The sequence below is a fragment of the Dendrobates tinctorius genome, unplaced genomic scaffold (genome assembly GCF_039654945.1).
Source record: "Dendrobates tinctorius isolate UK_male_01 unplaced genomic scaffold, ASM3965494v1 ptg000028l, whole genome shotgun sequence".
Classification (NCBI taxonomy): Eukaryota; Metazoa; Chordata; class Amphibia; order Anura; family Dendrobatidae; genus Dendrobates; species Dendrobates tinctorius.
This window is the reverse complement of record NW_027361696.1, coordinates 64,704,458-64,730,239: the sequence shown is the minus strand read 5'-3', so window position 1 is coordinate 64,730,239 and position 25,782 is coordinate 64,704,458. Positions and strand designations below refer to the sequence as shown.

General features: G+C 45.6%; 1 protein-coding gene across 2 annotated transcripts in view; it reads left to right on the top strand.

The window, feature by feature from the left end:
* The window catches only part of LOC141085469 (achaete-scute homolog 1-like), a 65,332-nt gene extending 50,608 nt beyond the window's left edge, over window positions 1-14,724 (top strand). Inside the window, exons 1-2 of one of the 2 annotated variants that reach the window (XM_073570854.1) lie at window positions 6,069-7,147; window positions 12,164-14,724. In XM_073570854.1, the coding sequence (XP_073426955.1) occupies window positions 6,620-7,135 (516 nt within the window). In that variant the 5' untranslated portion in view covers window positions 6,069-6,619 and the 3' untranslated portion in view covers window positions 7,136-7,147; window positions 12,164-14,724. Of the gene's footprint in view, window positions 1-6,068; window positions 7,148-12,163 lie in introns of those variants that run through there. The other variant, XR_012231312.1, reaches the window with a different exon arrangement.
* The last annotated feature ends 11,058 nt before the right edge of the window (window positions 14,725-25,782 follow it).

The window sequence follows — 25,782 nt, the reverse complement described above, 5'->3', positions numbered from 1 at the left end:
ACCAACACTCGATCACCAACCTGAAGATCTGTCCCCCGCAGAGGGAGCTTCTCAGGGTGCTCCAACTCCCGGAGCTGAGTCTGTACTAGATGATGTAGGGTCTGCAAACAGTGGCGATGTTCTCTGACCCAGGTAGACACCCCCGTCCGTGGGTAGTCCTCCCCTGGATCCAGCTCTAGCTCCGTGACTTCTTTTCCAGTTCGGCCAAACAACAAGAAGTAGGGCGTGTAACCAGTGGTTTGATGGACTCGGGTCACCTAGCCTTCCTATCGTCTTCCAGGATCCTTAGCATCTGGATTAGAGTATGGTTAAACTGCTCACAGTCCTCGTTTCCCTGAGGGTGGTACTGTGTGGTATGAGACCTGTCAAACTGATAGATCTCTTGTAGCTCATCCATTACTCTTCCCAAGAAACAGACTCCTTGATCAGAATGGATCCGCTGCGGCCATCCATAGACCTGAATGAAATTTTTACAGATGGTGTGCGCAACGGACTCAGCCGTTTGGTCCCGGGTGGGCGTCACAACCGCAAACTTCATGAAGTAATCTACCATCACTAGACAGTGGTCGCATCCTTGGTGTGCTGGCCTGATGGTAGTCAATAGTCAACAGCTCCGGGGGGGGGGCTGATGTCACGATAGTTTGGGTAGGAGCGCTTTGTTCTGGGGATTTCGCCAACTCACATGCCCGACAGAGTCTACAAGCCTCTTCAACCACTGTTCTCAGCCGAGGGTGGTAGACAAATCGTTGCAGCCACTGGAAAGTTTTTTTTAAGACCGAAGTGAGCCCCTTTTTGTGTGAGCTTCAGTGGCCACTCTAGACAGCACTGTCTCTGGAATCAGTACCTGCCATGAGTCTCCCAACTCTTTTTGTAGTAGAACCTACTGATATAACAGCCAGTTTCTCATCTGGAGGCGCTCCCACTGCCGGAGTATCTTCAGTACTTCTGGAGTCAGAGTACTCTGCTGTTCTTGACTGGGCAGCTTCTTCAGTGTCACCCATTGTCTAAACAGAGCAAGTTCACGATCTACCTGCTGCAACCGGACTGACTCATCCCGAGATCTTCCCAACACTCCTTCATGATGGAGGGTCCATGTCTGGTCCAGCGTGGCTGCCACCGTCCCAGTGGTCTTCCAGACCCGGGGAACCTCCTCCCCCTCCAGCATCTCATGTTTACTCCTTCCAGGTGGCACATGTCTTGCTCTGGATAGGGCGTCGGTGTAGGTGTTCTCTGCCCCCCTCCAGTAAGAGATTCTGTATCGAAACTTTGCCATCCTGGCCACCCAGCGCTGTTCCAGGGCCCCTAACTTGGCGTTCTTCAGATGCGCTAACGAATTATTATCGGTACGCACCAGCAACTCCAAGCCGGGCAGGTAATCTCTCCGTCATGGCCCACACCAATGCCAGCAATTCCAGCTTGAAGGAACTGTAGTTGTCCAGGTTGCGCTCAGAATCATGTAGGGACCGACTAGCCTAGGCAATCACCCTCTCTATCCCATCCTGCACCTGTGACAGCACAGCTCCAAGTCCGTGCAAGCTTCCATCGGTGTGGAGAATGAACGATATAGAGAAGTCCGTATAAGCCAGTACCGGTGCTTCGGTCAGTGCCTTCTTCAAGTCACGAAAAGCCTTCTCCTGCCTTTCCTCCCAGGGGATGGAGCGACCCTTTGCAGTCGGGGGTACCCCTTTCAAAAGCTCCGGCAGAGGTTGCACCACACGGGCAAAGTTCTTCACGAAACGACAACAGTACCCCATTATTCCCAGGAACGCTCAGACATCTTTTACAGTCTCCGGGGTCGGCCAATCCTTAATCACCGCGATTTTCTCCTGTGACGGCTTCACTTCTTTGGCTGAAACGACATGACCTAGGTATTCAATCTGGGTTCGGACAAGTGACACTTCTGGGGTTTCACCTTCAGTCTGTACTTCTGCAGATGGCTCAGCACTTGCTCTAATCTCCGCAGGTGATCTTCAAATGAGGCAACGTATACTATGATGTCATCCAGGTAAATGAGTGTGGCCTCAAAGTTCCAATCACCTAGGCACCTCTCCATCAATCGTTGGAACGTACCTGGGGCATTGGCCAGACCAAATGGCATCCTGTTGAATTCAAAGAGGCCCACAGGTAGTACAAAGGCCGTCTTCACCCAGTCCTTCTCTGACATGGGCACTAGATCCAGCGTCAAGAAGAATTTGGCTTTCCCCAGTGCAGGCAGAAATTCCTCAATCTGGGGCAGAGGGTGTGAGTCCTTCATGGTGCAGGCATTGAGTATGCGGTAATCCACACAGAACCTCAGTGTCCCGTCCTTCTTCCGCACCAGCACAATGGGAGCTGCCCATGGACTTTGGCTCTCCCTAATGACGCCCGCCTGTAGCACCTGTCCGAGCATCTCTCTCACTTCCTGATATAACTTAGGGGGAATTTGCCAGTAACGCTCTCGAATGGGTGCTGTATCCCCAGTTGGTATAATGTGAGTGATCGCTGTGGTGCAGCCAAAGTCATTCTCATGATTCGCAAACACGGATTGGTATCGCCCCAGTAACGCTTTCACTTGTTGGACCTGGATGGGCGTGAGTTCAGATAGTTCAGTGCGCATCTATTCCAGTATGTGCCGACCCGCTTTGATGTATTGAGGCTCGGCTGTCAGAGAAGTGGTGATCTTTACTGACTGCGGGTCTTCTGGATTTACTGCCAACTGTATAGTCTGGGGCGGTATGATTTCTTTGGGCACCGCTGACTCTGTCCCGGCTCATCTTCTTACAGTTCATGCCAAATGTGTTGGATGGGGTTGGGGTCCAGGCTCTGTGCAGCCATCATGTTCTTCCGCAAGACCCCCCCAGCAAAGTCTTCATGGATCTTGTGCAGTAATGGGGAACAGAAAAGGGTCTTCACCAACTGTTTCCACAAAGCTGGAAGCTACAATTGTCCACAATGTCTTGTGATGAAGTTAAGTTTTTCCTTCACTGCAACTAAGGAACCTCGGCTGACCCCTGATAACAAACCCATAGTATTATGCTAAACACCAAACTGTACACTGGGCACAGTGCAGTCGGGGGTAATGTTCTCCTGGAATCACCAAATCCAGATTCATCCATCAGACGTCAGTTAGAGAAGTGTGATCTGTCACGGCACAAAACACATTTCCTGAGTCCAGTGGTGGAGGCTTTACATTACTCCATCCGACTCTCGGCATTGTGCTTGGTGATGTAAAGTGTGTATGTAGTGGTTGGTAATGAAAATCCATGCCATGAGGCTCCTGATGTATACTTTTTCGTGCTGATGTTAATACCAGAGGAGGTTTGTTGGTGACTTTCGTGGCCTCGGCTCCTCAGCGCTTGAGAAGATACAGTACAGCTTTAGTTTATTCCAGTGAGCTCAAAGGCAACATTTGTACAGCCCATGTATGATTTATCCTACTGCTGTTTTCTTATAGAAGACGGACCTTTAGGCCCCCCACCAAATGACTGCTACCTCTGTACCCTCTTTAGCTACGCCTGTGTGTTTTTTTCATCTGTGGGTAATGAACAATTTACAATTTATCAGTTACATAGGAATTCTAACATGCATACAAATGTTCATTCTGGAGAGGTTCACAATCACCTGTCCCTGACATTTCAGTATGCCGGAGAGCATTATTTACCAGGTAATGTAAGACGCCCCAGGGGATGCCCTCCTACTCAATTCATACTTGGGGGGTGCTCCTACTAGTTTCCAGGTTATCCAAAGCTTGCTAACCCTTTCTGTCCTCCATTTTTCGCATAGTCTGCTATTATCAGACTTATGTATATAGACTAATGTCATATTCACAAATCTATTCCTTTGAGCGCCGAGACTTTCATATGGCCACAATTCTGCATTGCACGATGGGGCTTGTAGTACATGGGAAAATACCTAAAAGCACCTGCTGCTCTGCTCCGTTTCCGCTCTCTCCCTCTGATGAGCTATAATGCCTTGGAGACATAAGAAACACAACAATTACTGATTTGTTTCATACAATTGCAGTAATCATATGTTTATAGATCTGGCAATCAGGGTCGGCGCCAGCAAGTGCCGGGGCCCACAGCGCCTGGGGGCCCCACATTGTATAGTTTTTAATTTGCGATATCCACTGTATAGGCAAGATGGATGTGCACACTACATGTATGGCGCTGCGCCCACTCTCTACAGTGCGGGTACCGGCTGTGTCATACAGCTGGCACTCGAGTCTAGCTCAGATCGCAGCATTTCAAGCTCTAAGATGGTACTTTCAATGGAGGGGAAAATGGAGTAAGGTATCCCATTCGATCCCCATTGGTTTCCCTTCTCAAATCAGCCATTTGCAGGAAGTTTCACGACCTGAAAAACAAGTTAGTCACTGCAAGGTGAGCATAGTTTGTATGAGATACAATTTAAAGGGATTTTCCACTTTTGGCAACCCCAGTTCCCCCAGCTGCAGTTTATGTAAAGAAAAAATAAAAGGGCCTTACTCACCTTCCCAGGTCCAGCATTGAATATCCGCATCTATTCCCGGTGTTTGTAATTGTCTGCAGCACTGATGTCACATCGTTAGCATTGCAGCCAGTGGCTCTGAGTGGCTCTTGCCGTCTACTCAGGCAAAACTGCCGAGCTCTCTGACTGGCTGCACCATTGTTGAAGTGACGTCAGTGCTGCAGACAATTGCAGACACTAGGAACAGCAGCGAAGACTCAGTGCTAGACCTGGGGAGGGAGAATAAGGCCGAGTTTGTTTGTTTTTAAAATGGGTTTTCTGAAACTGGAAAAAACCTTTAACGCTAGTCAATTTTTTTGTGGGGTTAGGGGGAGGTTATAAAAATGGAGAAGAATATTAGACAATTTTTGTGGGTTTTTTTTTGCTCCAACGTTTTTGACATGCCGTTTTTCGTTACTCTGTGGTAAAACATCTAAAAAATGGTAAACACTACACAAACATCACAAAAACCACAATGTTTTGTACTGTGTGTTATCATTCTTATCAAAACACAGCAAAAATCAACAACTGTCTTTGCTGCCCATGGCAACCAATCACACAGCAGCTTTCATTTTATCACAGCTGTTTATGAAATGAAAGCTGAGCTCTGATTAGTTGCTATAGAACAAAGACAGTTTTTCTTAACTGCTAAATCTGAACCAGTGTGTGTAGGCCCAAAGACGATCTAACTCTTGGGTGTGGTAGTAGAACTACAAGTTCCAGAGTACTATAAAGTCAAACGCCAATGATAAATATTAAAACACTGAACAGTAACATATATTTGTCATTTTATATTCGGGTGACCACTTCTAGTGAGACTGAAGTTACGGTCCTCCTACATCCAAGATGGCCACTGTTGTGGCATGTGGATCCCGTTGTAAATCTGAACCACAACTCCTCTACCCCTCCTGTGTTGAGACGGCATGCTTCAGATTTACCGCTGCTCCCTATGCCACTGTGGCAGCCATTTTGGATGTAGGAGGACTATGCGACGGCCATCTTGGATGTAGGAGGACTGGAATGTCAGCCTCAGAGTATAAGGCAATGAGAGTCAAAAGGTAGCATGAAGATGCATGACAAATGTATAGTCAATTTCCAGTGCCAAGTGGAAAATATTTTAATGCATGTTACAATATAACAGTACTACACCTTCAACATAAATGTTCATTAAAATTCTTCATAGTCCTGAAAGGCAAGGTTACTTCTTATATATTGCCTTCCAGCATTGCAGGAAGGTTTCCCTTAGTGGAAGCTTCAGCAGTGGCTGCCATATAAACTATCGTAGCTTTGGCAACGTTCACATTTGATTTTTCCCATTCCACTTGTCTTCTTTTCAAAAAGAGCAGGCAAACAAATTCATGTGCAGTGCAGATCTGTTGCATTACTGATATTATGAGGGGTTCTGTTTTGCGTCAGTTCTTGGAACACAAAAAACAGACCCTCCATAATAATCAATAGGGTCTCTCTGCTTTTGTTTGCGTCCGTTATGGCGTCGATCCATTTTGCACATTAATTCCGTTTGTTCTTCTAAAAGGAACAAACAAACGGAACATAGCCTTAGAAATAAAGGAAACAGAAGAGGGAAGGAACTGTTCATGGAATAATGGTGATTTCTTCCTCCAGCCATGGGGAAGAATATTTTACGATCACAATTACGATGTAATCTTTGGTCCGGCAGATGTTCCACCTTATAACTGATATTGATATCGGAGACTGTAACGCACATAACTGAAAACACAGCTGTCCATCATTATCAGGCGGGACTTTGTGCCTTTTTTTTTTTTGCTCATCTCCCCCCTCCTGGGACTTCTTGAGAAAGTTTAAAGGAAGGAGGGATCAGTCAGTGAAAAGAAATCTCTAGTGAAAGTAGTGTAAGTTGATTGGTGGGAGGGGGTGTTATTGAGCCGGGAGTGGGATATACACAGTGGTGCACAAGGAAGTGCATGAGATATATGATCAGGGACATGCTGTGACCGGCTGACAGGGGTGTTACCTCTTTTCGGCAGATCCTGGCTTATTATAGGATACGAATCAGCTCAGGTAGCAGAGCAACAAATCAGATCATTTCAAGGGACGCAGCCAAGGGTCTTATTCCCTTTGTGTTAACCTCCTTGAAGAGCAAAAGCAAAAGCACCTGTTCTACCTCACATATATGGAGACCCCGGAAGAGCAGAGAAGCCCCGAGAGGCAACCGAGGACTTTACGCAAAAGTGGCGCACGTTCAGGATCACCGCATAGGCTCAGGTGTCAACGACGTAGTGGTTCCTGCGCCACCAAGAGCATCATCTCTTCCACCTCGGAAAGACGGAATGAGAGGGAGAGGAATAGGGTGAAGTTGGTCAATCTTGGTTTTGCTAAACTGAGACAGCATGTACCCCAAGCTCAGGGTCCCAATAAGAAGATGAGTAAAGTGGAGACCCTCCGATCTGCCGTTGAGTATATACGAGCCCTACAAAGCCTTCTTTTGGATAGGCAAGCTGGAGTGGACGCACAGGGAGGACCGAGCTCTGATGGGCTCTCACCATGTGGAAGCACCTGCTCAGTGGACTCGGGGTCCATGCCTTTGTCCCCGGGGTCTTGTTCTCCATGTACATCTGAAGAGTGCTCCCGAGAAGACAGCAGTGTGTCAGATGCAGACTTCTTTTTGACATTGCATGGTTGGGGATAGCATCACTACAAGGTAGGTGCAGCTGTAAAGACATAATTTAGCAAACGGGAAAACTATTCATCCATTTCCTGGCTACTTGGGGTGGGATGTAAAATAAAGGTATAGGAGGTTATTTAAGGGAATTCACAAAAGAAAAGTTTATTAAAGTGCTCACAACCTATGCTTGAAATCAATTTTTCATCCTATGTACACGGACAGGGAAATTCACAATGCAATTAAGTCCAGGATCTCTAGTAGTCAGTGTCTCCAAGGTCTGCATATGGGGACCAAATCTGGATTACCAACCATCTGTATAATCTTGGACACTCAGTAAAAATATTTTTTTTCCAGTGTCCGGAAAAAAAATTGACATTTTCATGAAATTTTGTTTAAGGTTGGAAAATTTCTTGCAAGTCAATGTGGTCGTAATTCTCATCATTGTACAGCAAATCTGATAATGGAGTGATATCAGAAATCTGAGCTGTATATTTCAAGTCATTTTTAAGAATTATAATTTTTCAACATGTCCGTAAAAAAAAAACATGAGCTGTCTTGTAATTTTTTGATAAATTGCCCCCAAAAGAAATCAGTTCAGCAAATTGCCACATAGTATATATCACAGTATGTGAGCTCTTTTAATATTCACTTTTGTAAGCCTCCATTACTAGTAATGAAAAAAAAAATTGGTCATATATAGGAAGATTTGGTCTGACAACAGAAATGATTGCAATGACTAAAATTACAGATACCATGGAGGTGCTCAATTGCTCTTGATCAGTTGTCCCCAAACTGTGGTTAATCAGATGATGCAAAACTGCTACTCCCATCAAGAAAATTATGAATGAAGCAAATTGCCAAGCAATGGACCCTAAGTGAAAAAAAAGAAAAGAAAATGGTCATGATTATGATGGTGTCCACTCTAGTGTTTCCACCTATCCTTTGCGTCTAAGTCACTCTGTGTTCCACCGCCACCGTCACCTAAAAACATGATTAGTCTTTGCCTCCATCTTCTAGGTCTCTTTGTTTTTCCTGTAGAAGTTACTTGATTATCAACGATGTCAGAAATAATATTATATACTTTTCAAAAGCAGATATCAAATATTGAAAAAGATATAAGTAATGGCTTGCCAATCAATGTGAGACTATAACTCCCATCAACAAACTCAATATGTGAAAAAAATATAAGCAAGACGTAAATGGACTGTATTGGTTGAGAGCCAACTTTCCTATGGTCCTAAATAGCAAAGTCATTGTTCCACATCACTGCTGTCAGGACTGAGCTCCTAACACATCTGTCCATCGTGGACTCTTACAGGTGGGAGCCTTATCATCATCACTGGCATCCGATTACTGTTTTATGGGGAACATAACATTCCATTGAGATCAATAGGCTTCTGAGTAAGGGGCAAACTCCCCGGTTGTGCCCCATATGAAAACTTCTGCCCTAATAAGAGCAGGATCCAAGTGATACATAATAATGTCACCCTCCCACACACACACAGCGTGTCTCTGCACGTTTCAGCCTACTTTTATTGGCCTCTTCAGGGGAATATCAGTAGTTTTGGGGTAAGTATAAGATGGGTAGCAAAATACATAAGTGATCATGCAGTGGCATGTAGGGCGTCTAAAGCTGACCCTCAGTAGTGCCAGATGTCCCCTGTCCTGTGTATTTATACTTACCACAAAACTACTAATATTCCCCTGACGGTGCCACTAAAAGAGGGCTGAAACACGTATGACCAGGTTGTGTGTGTGTGGATGACATTATTGGGTATCACTTGGGTACCAAAGCTATAGAGGCAGGTGTATGTGCCGAGAATGTTGGAAACCAACATGTCCAACTTGCCTTGAGTTGGGTAGCAAACTGAGCTACCGGTCAAAAGGGATTACACAAGGACAGGTTCAATGTCAAAAATCAATTTGGGCCACTGACCCAATAACTATATCAGTCCTAGAACAATGTATCAGCACCCTTTCCTATTTTTTAGACCATTTGGCCATCAGCAAGATTAGGAAAGGAGAGTTGATCATTAAAACACGTGTTGCATCCACACGGTAGTGTCCTCTTTTCAACACACAGCATAGAAGAGCATACCAGACCATATGTTGGGTTCCAGTCTGTTTACTGACACTCTGTTCCTATCATTGGAAGTCGTCTGCTTTTGTTTACTGATCCTCTTTAGTCTCAGAGTCTAATGCACAAGGTCTTCATTTTTAAGAGTCTCATTGTTTGCTGACTGTATCTCTCAGAATCTCACTGTTTTCTTTATCCACCTTTGTGAGTCATAGGCTCTTTTCTTTTGCTCATATTCTGGGAGTGGAGAATCATCCAGACCCTCCAAGATCAAATAAACCCACTCAGTTTCTTTTTTTTTCTTTTATACAGGTGTATCTCACAAAATTAGAACATCATCAAAAAGTTAATTTATTTCAGTTCTTCAATGCAAAAAGTGAAACTTATGTATTAGATAGAGTCATTACAAACAGTGTGATCTAATTCAAGTGTTTATTTCTGTTAATGTTGATGATTATGGCTTACAGCCAATGAAAATCCAAGAGTCATTATCTCAGTAAATTAGAATACTTTATAACACCAGCTTGAAAAATGATTTTAAAATCTGAAATGTTGGCCTACTGAAATGTATGTTCAGTGAATGCACTCAATACTTGACATCCTGTGGCGCTGCTGAGGTGTTATGGAAGCCCAGGATGCTTTGATAGCAGCCTTCAGCTCGTCTGCATTGTTGGGTCTGGTGTCGCTCATCTTCCTCTTGACAATACCTCATAGTCATAGATTCTCTATGGGGTTAAGGTCAGGCGAGTTTGCTGGCCAATCAAGCACAGTGATACTGGTGTTTTTTAACCAGGTATTGGTACTTTTGGCAGTGTGGACAGGTGCCAAGTCCTGCTGGAGAATGAAATTTTCAGCTCCAAAAGCTTGTCAGCAGAGGGAAGCATGAAGTGCTCTAAAATTTCCTGGTAGGCGGCTGCGTTGACTTTGGTCTTAATAAAACACAGTGGACCTACACCAGCACATGACATGGCTCCCCAAACCATCACTGATTGTGGAAACTTCACACTAGACCTCAAGCAGCTTGGATTGTGGCCTCTCCACTCTTCCTCCAGACTCTGGGACCTTGATTTCCAAGGTCTAGTGTGAAGTATCCACAATCAGCCATGTCTTCTGCTGGTGTAGGTCCACTGTGTTTTATCAAGACCAAAGTCAGCGCAGCCGCCTACCAGGAAATTTTAGAGCACTTCATGCTTCCCTCTGCTGACAAGCTTTTGGAGCTGGAAATTTCATTCTCCAGGAGGACTTGGCACCTGCCCACACTGCCAAAAGTACCAATACCTGGTTTATAAACAACAGTATCACTGTGCTTGATTGGCCAGCAAACTCGCCTGACCTTAACCCCATAGAGAATGTATGGCGTATTGTCAAGAGGAAGATGAGAGACATCAAACCCAAAAATGAAGATGAGCTGAAGGCTGCTATCAAAGCATGCTGGGCTTCCATAACACCTCAGCAATGCCACAGGCTGATCGCCTCCATGCCACGCCGCATTGATGCAGTAATTGATGCCAAAGGAGCCCAGACCAAGTATTGAGCGCATTTACTGAACATACATTTCAGGAGGCCAACATTTCAGATTTTACACTAATTTTTTCAAGCTGGTGTTATAAAGTATTTTAATTTACTGAGATAATGACTTTTGGGTTTTCATTGGCTGTAAGCCATAATCATCAACATTAACAGAAATAAACACTTGAAATAGATCAATCTGTTTGTAATGACGCTTTGTAATATAGGAGTTTCACTTTTTGTATTGAAGAACTGAAATAAATTAACTTTTTGATGATATTCTAATTTTGTGAGATGCACCTGTATCCAGTGATGTATAACATCAGTTTTCTTAAAGTAGTTGTCTAGTCACAGATGACAACTTTCAGAGAGTGGGTTTTTTTTTTGCTATGATCAGCTGATTGCCAAAGATCCCACTCCAGGAACCCCAGGCAAATAACTAATTTTACAGAGAGAAGCCACGAGAGATGATTAATTCTCCATGTAATTTCATAGCTATGGATCAAAAATGGGGAACCCAAGAGAGACACCCTTTTCTTAGATTACTATATGCCCTAAAAGATCCTGATCATGCATTCTTGTTTAGGAGTCCCTACATGGTAATAAGAGTCTCTCTCCACTGACATTTCTACATTGTGCTTCCAAATGTTTGTTGTCCACCGTTGAGGACAATTTTTTACCTAAATTCATTTATTTGGGGCTTAGAAAACATTTTTGCAATTGGGTTTCTTCAAAAATTTTGCACTGTTTCCCTTCTATAAGCTGCTTGTTCAATGTTCTACTGTTGGCTGCAGAATGAATTAACTGGGAATCCATCAGTAAGCTCGTTCTGAGGTCTGATGAAGAGTTTGTTACTCTTTTGTCTGTATTTTTTCAGCTTTTCTCAGCTGATTGATGGTCACAGACCAAATCAAAGTTGAATGTGCACTGAAGTAAAGAGTTTGTAAAAATATATATATTTTATAACATTAGAATATTTAAAAAAATGTATTTTTAGCCCCAAGTGCATGGATTTAAGTAAAACAGGACAGAATAACAAATTACAAATCCATGTATTTTGCATTTATGAATCCACAGTGATAATACATTGCATGAATACATACTTAAAGTTCCATATGTGTGCTATGGTTAAAGGATATGAAGATCGTAGTGATACATCGCATCTAATGGATGTCAAAGGGGTCCCAATCTAATCTTGTTGGACTTCTGGTCTCAAGTTACACTCAAATTTACCTTCCCAAGAACACTCTATTAAAAAAAATTATTAGCATGTACATTATTAGAAAAAAAAATGGTTCAAAAACAGCACCACCTTCTCCACTGGTTGACTGTGGTATTACAGCTTACCCATGTTAATTTCAATGGATTTAGACTTAAATTATTTTTTTTCATTTCAGAAACAGATTATTGAATATATATTTGCTGTCTACATATCTATAATGACTTTTTTTCTCTCTGTCTTTTAGGTCGACTGGGATCAGAGTTTGAATAAAATTTGTGCAACAATATTTCTCATCAGGATCGGAAACAATTTTTGGGACTCTTAAATGATAATATATAGGAGACCGTTATTTATATGTGAAAATGTATATATATGTATTTGCTGGCAGTGGACTACCATTTGTATTTAGGAGGGTTATATGTTTGGTTAAATCAGTATTTTTGGTATGTTGAGGGGTGAATGGTAAGCCCTTTTTTATGGGTTTTTGTATTTACTATGTACTCTTACTCAGAGGGACCACAAATCCACCTCTGGAGAAGGGCTTTTAAGTGAGACCTATTGTATACTGAAATCCCCATCTTTTCTATGGATCAGAAAAGGCACTGTTTACTGAGAGCTTTCTCTTGCTTCAGGCTGCATAAAGGACTGAATCTTGCAGCCCATATTCATTCTACTAATGGAACCAAGAATAAACAGACCATGCGTAGTGCAAAATAAGCAAAGAAAATCTCTGAATAATATATACATCAAAAAAGCCTCAGTGACAGAGATGGGCCATTGCATTGGTTGTCAGATTATAGTAAGTGCCCTGTGACCTATTAACCTTTTCACTCAGGTATCATCTCTAACCGCCATGTCGGCACCATTCATTCATCCCAAATTATTGATCATTTACAATACAGATACAACCATTAGTAGACTCTCCAATGAACCAAGGTAGACCCACCAGCAATTGTTCTTAAATTTAAAGACCTAGGCTGGTCCATATAATTAGGAAATAACCATTTATTCACAACCAATGGCCTATACAGTCACTCCACTTTCCCAAATTCAAACACTTTACTTAAAGGGGACCTTTCATCAGATATATTAACTTAAACTGAGTACCTCCTCCAATTGCTGCCATTTCACTGATTCTGGAACAGTTTTCCTTTTTCTTCTGTGCCCTTCTGTTCCAAAGTTATGCCCACTGGAAAAAAAAAAGATATACATGTTTCCTTCAATCAGCTCTGTGAGTGTTTGTTTCTTTTTTGATGCTAGCCAATCAAAACACAGCCACACCCAAAGAGAAGTTCTGTGTTATATGCCCATAACTTTGGAATGGAGGGGCACAGAAGAAAAAGAAAAACTGTTCCAGAATCAGTGGAGAAGCAGCAACTGGAGGAGATACTCAGTTTAAATGAAAAAAATCCAGTGAAAGTTCCCCTTTAAACACTGTGTGGCTCAGCTGTTACAGCAATTTCTCTAAACATACACTCGGTTAGGGACATTTCTTAGCACATACAGTTAAAAAAGTAACCACGGAGCTGCAAAGCCCCTTTATTGCAACGACTTAAAAAGACATTGATGTAGACTGAGGACCTGCACTGCCGGCCATTGAAAGTTATCAATGACCTTTCGTTAAAGGGATAAAAAGAAGACCAAAGTTGGCTACCTATGGCTCATACAGTCAGTCTGGTGATGCAGTGTCTAAATGCTTCACTTTTCTGAGCTCAGGTAGTCCAAAGGCCCCTATACACATTAGATGAAAGTTGGCTGAACCCACAAATTTGGCAGGATCAGCTGACCATCTAATTTGAATGATGATGTTTGGAGAGAGATCAGGCATTTAGAAAATCAACAGCCGATCCTTCCATTGTCAGGATAGATAAGCCTCTGCCAATGGTGTGTGGCAGCTGCTTTCTCCGCTTTTCCGCTATGGGTAAGTCGGGAGAGATAGTTGTCTGCCGACTTTAAGCTACCTCATGTGCAGGGCCAACTTCAGCCCCACTACTCAAAACTTCTCTCCCAATATACACAGCTATTTAGGATCTATATGATCACCCATGGTTGCTTACCAGTAGCCACGTAGTTACACAGTGATCCAATGCCTCTACTGGCCCTGAACAATCCATGTCTCACCAACAAAAATAACTTATTCCTTCATGCACTACCCACTACCAACTAAAGCGCCAGACTGGTCAATATGGTTAAAAAAGATCAATGGTTTTCCAACCAATAGCCCATACAGTCACGCCAGTTATGCAATATTGATACGTATCTACCTCCAATTGCTAATACTAGTTATATTTAAGATGAGTCGCTCCAGACTACCTTTGTAATTTGTTAGTCAAAGCACTGATACTTGGGATTCCTCGTGATGTATATATGTATATGTATTTGCATTGAAACGTGTACATTATTTGTTCAGTCATTTACTCCAAAGCCACAATGCACAGATGGAAGAATGTAGAACAACCCATCATGGCAACTGTCCAAAACTGGAGCCAATTCTCTATGTAAATAGATGATGAACCAAGGACCTTCGTCCACCCGATGTCTTCGCTCTCCTGTAAAGACTTGTGCCTGTAAAATGTCTAACATCCGGGAAATCAGCAAAGTGCATGAGGGGATTGCACTTTAAGCATAGATATTTCTGGATAAAGGACATACTGCCTATAAGGACTTACACTCGCCAAGTGACCACTTATTCCCAAACTCTTAACTTATTTATTTGTAGATAATTTCGTTTTACTTACAGATTTTCTAACCCGCACATTAAGCTATTTTTCTAATTAAAAAACAGAAAATGTTTTTTTAATTGCATTATAACTTGTGTTCTCTTTTACATAAATTGAGAAAAAAATGGAAAAATTCATACAGTATAGAACAGTCGTATTCTAATAGTAGAAATTGTGCCCAAACCACTCATAATTGGGATCTTCAAAGGAGTTGTTCAGCCCCTTGATTTTTTCCCTAAAATGGAGAATGGGATAATATGATAAACTTAATATTACCTTAGTGAACTCACTACATCCATGTCACAACTATGCAGGCCACCCATCAGTCTCTGTATCCTGCCTTAAGTGATGACTTTTTGACTTGGACATGGGACTGCTGCAGCCAATCAATGACTGCAGTGGACATCAGTGAGGTCACTACTGTGTTGAAATGTCAGAACTAGGGGTCAGGATGCAGAGACCAATGGGGAGCTTAAGAAGCTATGACATGGGTGTCAGTAAGATGTTCTTTACTATTTACCATTCTTGGACTTTCATGAAAAAAATAAAGGGATGACCAGTCAATAAAGGGGTTAGATTTTAATTTTTCATTGGAAGTATCCCCTGATGATAAGCTGATCATAAGGTAAACTGTGGGAGAACTAGGCAAGTCTTCAATTCTTCAACAGCACTACTACAAGGGAAATTAATCATTACACTTTTCCCATTAACATCAACCTTATCTACTTTTAAGTTTAGACATTGGATAAGGATTCCAAAACGGTCTGATGGGGTATTTTGGAAGGTTTCTTTTTTAATCAGTCAACCTCTTTGGTATTCTTAACAAGATTAAGAAAATGTATAGTAAAACTAGAACATTTCTGCATTAATCTTTTTAATTATTTTAGGTACCACAATGGGGTCCTGAGCTTGTCCTAGATTCCTTCCACCAAAATCAAAGCTCTTAACTTAAATAGAGTCAATAATATAGCAAAAGAATAATTTTCCAAATCCTGTGATATAAAAAAAATCTATTTATACAGAGGATGGGGCAATAAAATGTATAAATCTTCTAGTGATGTTGATCTAAACTTACTATGGCACATTTACAATATTGAACTATATTAATACAGTGTTATTCTTCACTAGCTGAAGAGCCTGGCATTTCCCATTCATAGTAACTAACTGTGGTGAGTTATAACAAATTATAATGATTATCCTTCATCCCATAGTCCAGTTCCCATATACCCATCATACATATCCTCCATACCATAGTCCCATGCCCATATACCCATTATACATATCCGCCATCCCATAGCCCTGTGCCCATATACCTATCATACATATCCTCCATCCCATAGTCCAGTGCCCATATACCCATCAGACATCCTCCATCCCATAGTCCCATGACCATATACCCATCATACATATCCTCCATCCCATAGTCCCATGCCATGGTGACTGTGATGTCATAATAGATTGCAACCATTCTGACATCATAATCACCATGGCAACCATTTATGACATCATCATCGCCATGGCAACCAATTATGACATAATTGTCGCCATGGCAACCATTATGATGTCATTGTCACCATGGCAACCTATTATGACATCATCATTGCCATGGCAACCATTATGACGTCATCTTCGCCATGGTATCCTTTATGACATCATCATCGCTATGGCAACCTATTATGACATCATAGTCACCACCGTCACCATGACAACCTATTATGACATCATCGGCGACACACATACACACATACGCTCGTTTTTATATATATAAAGATGGATATGCTTGTGAAGTCTACACTAAATACCTATTGCCCTGCTTTGGACCTGCTAATGCAGACACCTTCCAAAGTCATAGGAAAATTCTTTACATAAATGTTAGGCATCAGATTCCTGGCACTGCACAGCGGGAATCCAGAGCCAGACATCCTGCGGTCTCCCACTCTCCTCCGACCGCTCGGACTCCTGCTCAGCAATCACGGCGAACCAGGCATTCTCCTCAGACTCGTTCTGTGAGCCTGGATGTTGCTGCCACCTCCGGTGCAGCAATGGTAGCGCAACCTGCTTTGCAGGGAACCACTCCAGAGGCTAAGTCCTCGTGCCGTGCTACTGGGCATGCCCGCAACGTGCCCTCTCACTGGAGAGCAGGGGTCACATGTGCAGGTCCTGTGTCGGATCTGATTGGTCCTTCCTAAAGTATTGGAAGGTCCTGGAAGCGCATGGCTATAAAAGCCCCGCATGGCGGCTCGGCCATGCGCTAGTGTAGCATATTATTCTGTGTGTGTATGGTGATGGATGCATGGACTGGTGTCTGACTCATTATGAAACCCCTACCCTCTGATATTACGAGTGGTGACTGAGTGTGCATAGTCAGCTCCAGGGTTGTGGCAAGCTACACGCCACTTGCTCCACGCCTACACTAGCGTCCGTCGGCGCCCGGTTCTCGGCGCTGACGCTTGCGGCCTTAGCTGCCGCTGCAATATCAGCAGCTATTGGTGTTCGCGGCTGCGACGCCACACGCCGGCTCCTGTGACGTTAACAGGGCCAGCGTCTTTGCATATATTTTTGCCAAGCGACTCTGTGTCTGCACAGAGCTGCTCCTAGCGTTCGGGTGACGTTAACCCGTGCGCACTACGGCACCTTCTGGTGCATCTGCCATTGTCCAGCAGCGGTCTAGTCACCTACCGCACGGTGGACCCCGGGCGGCGAACGCACCTCCTATTATTTATATTTGGTGCGTTCCGCCGTCCCTAACATTACACTAGCGCCAGGGTCTGGCTGGCAATGGCAGACGTGCAGCAGTTGCAGTGCTATATTCGGCAGCTGGAGAGCAGGTTGGCGGCTATTGAGAGCGCCAACTCAGCAGCGAATACTGCGCTAACTGCAGCCCAGACAGTCGCCGAGGCTGTCTCACGTGTGCCTGCTCTTTTGCCCATGCCGACACTTTCTCGCCTCCCGCTTCCCGACAAATTTTCGGGTGACAGCGCCACCTGTAGGGGATTCGTCAGTCAGTGCTCAATTCAGCTTGAGTTACTGGCAGCCCGGTTTCCTACAGAGCGGGCTAAGGTGGGGTTTATTGTGTCACTTTTGTCTGGCAGAGCATTACAATGGGCCACGCCATTGTGGGAACGTGATGATCCCGTGGTTCAGGGTGCTGCGCAGTTCCTCGCGGCCCTGAAGCAGGTCTTTTTGGGACCACGGATCACGCATGACACTTCTTTACAATTACTCTCCCTAACACAGGGGTCACTCTCGGTCAGCCATTATGCTGTCCGGTTCCGGACATTGGCTTCCGAGTTAGAGTGGCCGGACAAAGTCTTAGTCCCGGTGTTTTGGAGAGGGTTGGCTGAGCACGTTAAAGACGCTCTAGCTACCAGAGAGGTTCCCACAAGTCCGGAGGATTTGATTGCCGTTTCCACCCGCATTGACCTCCGGTTTACGGAGTGCGGGCTGGAACGGGCACAGTCCAGACGTAGGGTTAACTTGGCTCCCACATTCACCGAACCACTAATATACCCCGCACAGGAGCTTTCACCCTCTGAACCTATGGAGGTGTCTCGCACCGGCTCTAAGCCACGACCGATGCGAAGCTCTGCACGTTGCTATCAGTGCCGACAGTTTGGTCACCCGGCTAGCACGTGTCCTCTGCGGGCGAAAAGGCGTCCACGCCCAGTGGCCGTAGGTAGTGGGCAGTCCAATATGAAACCCTTCTCACCCAAGCCGGTATTCCGGGGCATCTTAGACAGTGGGTCCTCCACCTGGGAGGCAGAGGTTACCTTGGACTCTGGGGCCGAGGGGAATTTTATGTCTTCTACCTTCGCCCAGAAACACGCCATTCCCCTGGTATTATTACCTCAGCCTCTGACCATCAGGGTGGTTAACGGAGCACCGTTACCCTCTCAGGTGACCCATCAGACAGCTCCACTAGGGCTCACTATCTCACCCTCTCATCACGAGACTCTGTCCCTGCTAATCCTGCCCGACGGCATCGATCAGGTGCTGCTCGGGGTTCCCTGGCTTCGGTGCCACTCTCCCCATATCGAGTGGGCGACAGGGAAGATACTGGCCTGGAGCAAGGACTGCGAGGGGAGATGTCTGAGGGGCAGTCTTCAGGTGGCTTCCACTGAAGTGCCTGCAGATCTCTCCGCACTACCTAAACCCTACCACCAATACGCGGACGTCTTCTCCAAAAAATCTGCAGAGACGCTCCCGCCGCACCGTCCTTACGACTGCCCGATAGACCTCATGCCAGGCACAGAACCTCCTAGAGGCTGTGTGTATCCACTATCTCTCCCTGAGACTGAAGCTATGTCACAATACATCCGGGAGAACCTGGCTAGAGGCTTTATCAGAAAGTCGGTGTCACCGGCTGGTGCAGGGTTCTTCTTCGTTCAGAAGAAGAGCGGAGAGTTATGCCCCTGCATTGACTACAGAGGTCTCAATGCGATCACGGTTAAAAACAAATACCCTCTACCGTTGATCTCCGAGTTGTTTGACAGGTTGCGAGGGGCCCAGATCTTTACTAAGTTGGATCTGCGAGGGGCATACAACCTGATCCGCATTCGCGAAGGAGACGAATGGAAGACAGCTTTTAATACCAGGGATGGCCATTACGAATATCTCGTTATGCCTTTTGGCCTTTGTAATGCGCCAGCTGTCTTCCAGGATTTTGTCAACGACGTCTTCCGCGACATGCTTTCTACCTCGGTGGTGGTATATCTGGATGATATACTCATCTTTTCGCCAGATTTGACTACCCACCGGAGGGACGTCTGCAGGGTCTTCGACCGTCTGCGGGCGAATTCCCTCTTTGCCAAGCTGGAGAAGTGCCAGTTTGAGCAGGAGTCCTTGCCGTTCCTGGGCTATATCATCTCGGCCCAGGGGCTGGCCATGGATCCTGCCAAACTGCAAGCGGTAATGGACTGGCAAGAACCTCATTCACTCAAAGCAGTGCAGCGCTTTCTGGGGTTCGTGAACTATTACCGCCAGTTTATACCACACTTTTCCACCCTGGTAGCTCCTTTGGTTGCTCTCACCAAAAAAGGAGCTAACCCCAACGCTTGGTCTGAACAGGTCTCCAAGGCCTTCTCGGCTATAAAGTGTCATTTTGCTGGCGCTCCCATCCTACATCGTCCCAATGTGAACAAGCCATTTATACTAGAGGTAGATGCCTCCTCTGTCTGTGCAGGAGCAGTTCTTTTCCAAAAGGATGCTCAAGGTCGGAAGCATCCCTGCTTCTTCTTCTCAAAGACCTTCTCACCGGCAGAGAAGAATTACTCCATCGGTGACAGGGAGCTGCTAGCCATGAAGTTGGCCTTTTCAGAATGGAGACATCTCCTGGAGGGGGCTCGGTTTCCCTTCCAGGTATATACGGACCATAAAAATCTGGTCTATTTACAGACTGCCCAGCGCCTGAACTCCCGTCAGGCTAGGTGGTCGCTCTTCTTTTCCCGCTTCCGCTTCACCCTGCACTACCTTTCTGGAGAGAACGTCCGTGCGGATGCTCTCTCACGCTCGGTTGTCTCGGCGGAAGAAGGAGAGGCTGAGCCTCGGTTAATTCTCCCGCCGGAGAGTTTTACGACCGTGGCTCCAGTCGCTCTCGAGTCAGTGCCACCAGGCAAGACCTTGGTGCCTCCTCAGCTACGGCCGGAGGTCCTCGCCTGGGCACATGCCTCCAGGGTGGGTGGTCATTTTGGCAATAAACGAACCACCGAACTCCTGGCAAGGTCATATTGGTGGCCACATATGGCTCGGGATGTCAAGGAATACGTGCAAGCATGCGTCTCGTGTGCTCGAAACAGACCCTCTAGACAGAGGCCGGCGGGGCTGTTGTATCCCCTGCCAGTGGCGGATAGACTGTGGGAGATGGTTGGCATGGATTTCATAGTTGGCCTGCCCAAGTCTGGTGGCAGTACGGTCATCTGGGTGGTCACCGACCATTTTTCCAAAATGGTGCACCTGGTGCCACTCGCACGCCTGCCTTCCGCTCGAGGTCTGGCCACTTTGTTTATTAAGCACGTATTCCGTTTGCATGGCATGCCGGACAAAATCGTGAGTGACCGAGGTCCCCAGTTTGCGTCTCGGTTTTGGAGGGAGCTCTGCAGCCTACTCAGCATCGAGCTAAATCTGTCCTCCGCCTACCATCCCGAGACGAATGGCTTGGTCGAGAGAGCCAATCAAACCTTGGTCACCTATCTACGGCATTTTGTCTCTGCCAGGCAGGATGACTGGGCATCCTTGCTACCTTGGGCTGAATTTGCCCTAAACAATGCGGTGGCTGATTCCACTGGACAGACGCCCTTCCTCTTAAACTACGGTCAACATCCACGCGTCCCTGTCCCGATGCCAGTGTCCTCCACCGACTCCAGGGTGGCAGACTGGGCAGTGGAGGCCCGGGACATTTGGGATCGCACTCAGGATGCTATCCGGGCATCTAAAGAAAGGATGAGGCGGCCCGTGCCAAGCTTCTCCCCTGGCGACATGGTATGGCTCTCTACCCGAAATATTAAACTGCGGGTCGAGTCTCCCAAGTTCGCACCGCGATACTTTGGACCATTCAAGGTCCTCGAGCGACTTAGCTCGGTGGTCTACTGCCTGGCTCTTCCTCCACATTTGGCCATTTCGGACGTGTTCCATGTGTCCCTCCTCAAACCAGTTCACATGATCCGGTTTTCTGAGTCATCTGCCGGGTCATCAGACTTATCGTCTGACGAGTTTGAGGTTAACGCCATTGTGGGGTGCAGGTTTGTCCGTGGCAAAAAATTTTATTTGGTGGACTGGAAGGGTCATGGTCCCGAGGCTCGGACCTGGGAGCCGGTGGAAAACATTCATGCACCGCTCCTGATCGCGGCCTTTGAGCGCAGTGAGGGGGCCCTAGGAGGGGGGATAATGTTAGGCATCGGATTCCTGGCACTGCACAGCGGGAATCCAGAGCCAGACATCCTGCAGTCTCCCATTCTCCTCCGACCGCTCGGACTCCTGCTCAGCAATCACGGCGAACCAGGCATTCTCCTCAGACTCGTTCTGTGAGCCTGGATGTTGCTGCCACCTCCTCCAGAGGCTAAGTCCTCGTGCCGTGCTACTGGGCATGCCCGCAACGTGCCCTCTCACTGGAGAGCAGGGGTCACATGTGCAGGTCCTGTGTCGGATCTGATTGGTCCTTCCTAAAGTATTGGAAGGTCCTGGAAGCGCATGGCTATAAAAGCCCTGCATGGCGGCTCGGCCATGCGCTAGTGTAGCATATTATTCTGTGTGTGTATGGTGATGGATGCATGGACTGGTGTCTGACTCATTATGAAACCCCTAACCTCTGATATTACGAGTGGTGACTGAGTGTGCATAGTCAGCTCCAGGGTTGTGGAAAGCTACACGCCACTTGCTCCACGCCTACACTAGCGTCCGTCGGCGCCCGGTTCTCGGCGCTGACGCTTGCGGCCTTAGCTGCCGCTGCGCTGCAATATCAGCAGCTATTGGTGTTCGCGGCTGCGACGCCACACGCCGGCTCCTGTGACGTTAACAGGGCCAGCGTCTTTGCATATATTTTTGCCAAGCGACTCTGTGTCTGCACAGAGCCGCTCCTAGCGTTCGGGTGACGTTAACCCGTACGCACTACGGCACCTTCTGGTGCATCTGCCATTGTCCAGCAGCGGTCTAGTCACCTACCGCACGGTGGACCCCGGGTGGCGAACGCACCTCCTATTATTTATATTTGGTGCGTTCCGCCGTCCCTAACAATAAATATAACTAGCTGAACCCCTTCTTTCTGTCTTGACTCAGGACGGGGTGGTTCTGCTCCGTCCTGGTCAGGTCAGGGTTAAGTCTGTCCTCCTCTCTTTGGTTCTGGGGCGGCTATTTAATGCTGGTAGTTCCTGGGTTCAGTGTCAGTGATAATTCCGCCTACTCGGTTAGAGGTCGCTGACCAAGGTTACTCTGTATCGTTGTTCCTCTGCGTGTGTCTGTTTGCTGTGTAAGACCCAGTTTGCCCCCTGACTATTGTCTCTGTCTTTCTGTTCGGTACTGACTCAACCCTCCTGGTTATCTGACCCCTTGGCTTGCCTCCGGTTATTCGTCTGTCTTGTCCCTGGTTACCTCATTCCCATCTGGCTTCTGATCCTCTGCTTTGCTCTCTGACTACGTTATTGGTTTTGTCCTTTGTATTCTATGCCCTCGGCCAGCTCCCTGTCCTCATGCGGGTAGTTCTGCCCCCTGTGGTCACGTGACCGGCTAGCTACGCCCCCTGTGATCACATGACTGGCTAAACTCATGTCCTTTGCGCACTTCGCTCCTCGGTCTCCGCACGCTGTCTAGTGGCGGCGTGGCGCACCTCCCCTGCTAGCGACCCCAGGCTTCACAATAACCCTAGTGACACTGTCCCCGTGTCACTACACTTTGCATCCAGGATTGTACAAGCGGTGCAAGGATCACCATAGCAAACATCAAAATATGCCCTTTTTGCCTAGTGATGTTCTTTCCACCACTGCTAGCAACTTACTATGAGTCAAGAATATCCTAAACGTATCTTCCGCTTCTACTAACTCCTTATAAAAGACATTATGATATGACTCTTATGTAAGTTTCCTTTTTCCTGCTGTTAATTTTGGAGAGAGGAGTCTAGCTCAATCTCATAGTGCCCAAAGTGAAGTGGGGAACCAAAGCTTGAGCCACCCATGGTAGGCTTAGGAAGCCCAATCACAAGGCTTAGGCTATGTGCCCACGTTAGCGTTTTTAAACGCTCAGGAAACTGATCTTCCCAGAAAACGCGCGTCTTTCTTCCGTGAGTTTTTTGCACGTTTTTTGCACAAAAGACGCACATTTTTTATGCGTTTTTTGACGCGCGTTTTCTGGGAACATTGGGGAAGGCTAAAAAGCTCAGCAATGCGGATAATAATGAGCATGCTGCGTTTTTAGCCTCTAAGCGATTCCTGAGCGCTTAAAAACGCATGCATTGGCACAAAAAGCCAAAAACGCATGCAAATTAATTTGAAGCATCTTTTAAGCGTTTCTGCAGCGTTTGAGCCGGCACAAACGCTGCGGAAACGCTTAAAAAAACACAATGTGGGCACACAGCCTTATGAGGAATTATGAAGTCCCATTCAACACTAATTTTCTTATTTCTAGCCCTCCTAAAATCTTTTTTTGTTAGAAAATAACCTGATAATAAACTAAGTACAAATACAGTCATGGCCAAAAGTATTGACACCCCTGCAATTCTGTCAGATAATATTCAGTTTCTTCCTGAAAATGATTGCAAACACAAATTCTTTGGTATTATTATCTTCATTTAATTTGTCTTAAATGAAAAAACACAAAAGAGAATGAAGCAAAAAGCAAAACATAGATCATTTCACACAAAACTCCAAAAATGGGCCAGACAAAAGTATTGGCACCCTCAGCCTAATACTTGGTTGCACAACCTTTAGCCAAAATAACTGCGACCAACCGCTTCCGGTAACCATCAATGAGTTTCTTACAATGCTCTGCTGGAATTTTAGACCATTTTTCTTTGGCAAACTACTCCAGGTCCCTGATATTTGAAGGGTGCCTTCTCCAAACTGCCATTTTTAGATCTCTCCACAGGTGTTCTATGGGATTCAGGTCTGGACTCATTGCTGGCCACCTTAGAAGCCTCCAGTGCTTTCTCTCAAACCATTTTCTAGTGCTTTTTGAAGTGTGCTTTGGGTTATTGTCCTGCTGGAAGACCCATGACCTCTGAGGAAGACCCAGCTTTCTCACACTGGGCCCTAAATTATGCTGCAAAATTTGTTGGTAGTCTTTTGACTTCATAATGCCATGCACAAGGTCAAGCAGTCCAGTGCCAGAGGCAGCAAAGCAACCCCAAAACATCAGGGAACCTCCGCCATGTTTGACTGTAGGGACCGTGTACTTTTCTTTGAATGCCTCTTTTTTCTCCTGTAAACTCTATGTTGATGCTTTTGCCCTAAAAGCTCTACTTTTGTCTCATCTGACCAGAGAACATTCTTCCAAAATGTTTTAGGCTTTTTCAGGTAAGTTTTGGCAAACTCCAGCCTGGCTTTTTTATGTCTCGGGGTAAGAAGTGGAGTCTTCCTGGGTCTCCTACCATACAGTCCCTTTTCATTCAGATGCCGACGGATAGTACGGATTGACACCGTTGTACCCTCGGACTGCAGGGCAGCTTGAACTTGTTTGGATGTTAGTGGAGGTTCTTTATCCAACATCTGCACAATCTTGCGTTGAAATCTCTTGTCAATTTTTCTTTTCCGTCCACATCTAGCGAGGTTAGCCACAGTGCCATGGGCTTTAAACTTCTCGATGACACTGCACACGGTAGACACAGGAACATTCAGATCTTTGGAGATGGACTTGTAGCCTTGAGATTGCTCATGCTTCCTCACAATTTGGTTTCTCAAGTCCTCAGACAGTTCTTTGGTCTTCTTTCTTTTCTCCCTGCTCAATGTGGTACACACAAGGACACAGGACAGAGGTTGAGTCAACTTTAATCCATGTCAACTGGCTGCAAGTGTGACTTAGTTATTGCCAACACCTGTTAGGTGCCACAGGTAAGTTATAGGTGCTGTTAATTACACAAATTAGAGAAGCATCACATGATTTTTCGAACAGTGCCAATACTTTTGTCCACCCTCTGTTATGTTTGGTGTGGAATTATATCCAATTTGGCTTTAGGACAATTCTTTTTGTGTTTTTTCATTTAAGACAAATTAAATGAAGATAATAATACCAAAGAATTTGTGTTTGCAATCATTTTCAGGAAGAAACTGAGTATTATCTGACAGAATTGCAGGGGTGTCAATACTTTTGGCCATGACTATCTTGCTGCTAACATCTTTAGATTTTAGCTATAATCTGTGGATGACAACAAGCAACAAGTGTTCACTTCTCTGCAGTGCCTCCAGAGGAGATCTGAAGCATTACACAAAGTATTGTATTGTGTTGTCCTCCAGGGCAAGAGGCATTTTTAGTAGCTGCTCTACATTGTATTGTGAGGACTCATGGGACCCCTCACTATTAGCTCAAAATTTCCATAAAAGATGTCTGAAAGTTAAGGCCCCCTTACACACAACAATATTTTGAACGATATTGTTGCAACGTCACCAGTTTGGTGACGTTGCAGCGATGTCGGAACGACATTGTTGCGTGTGACATGTAGCAA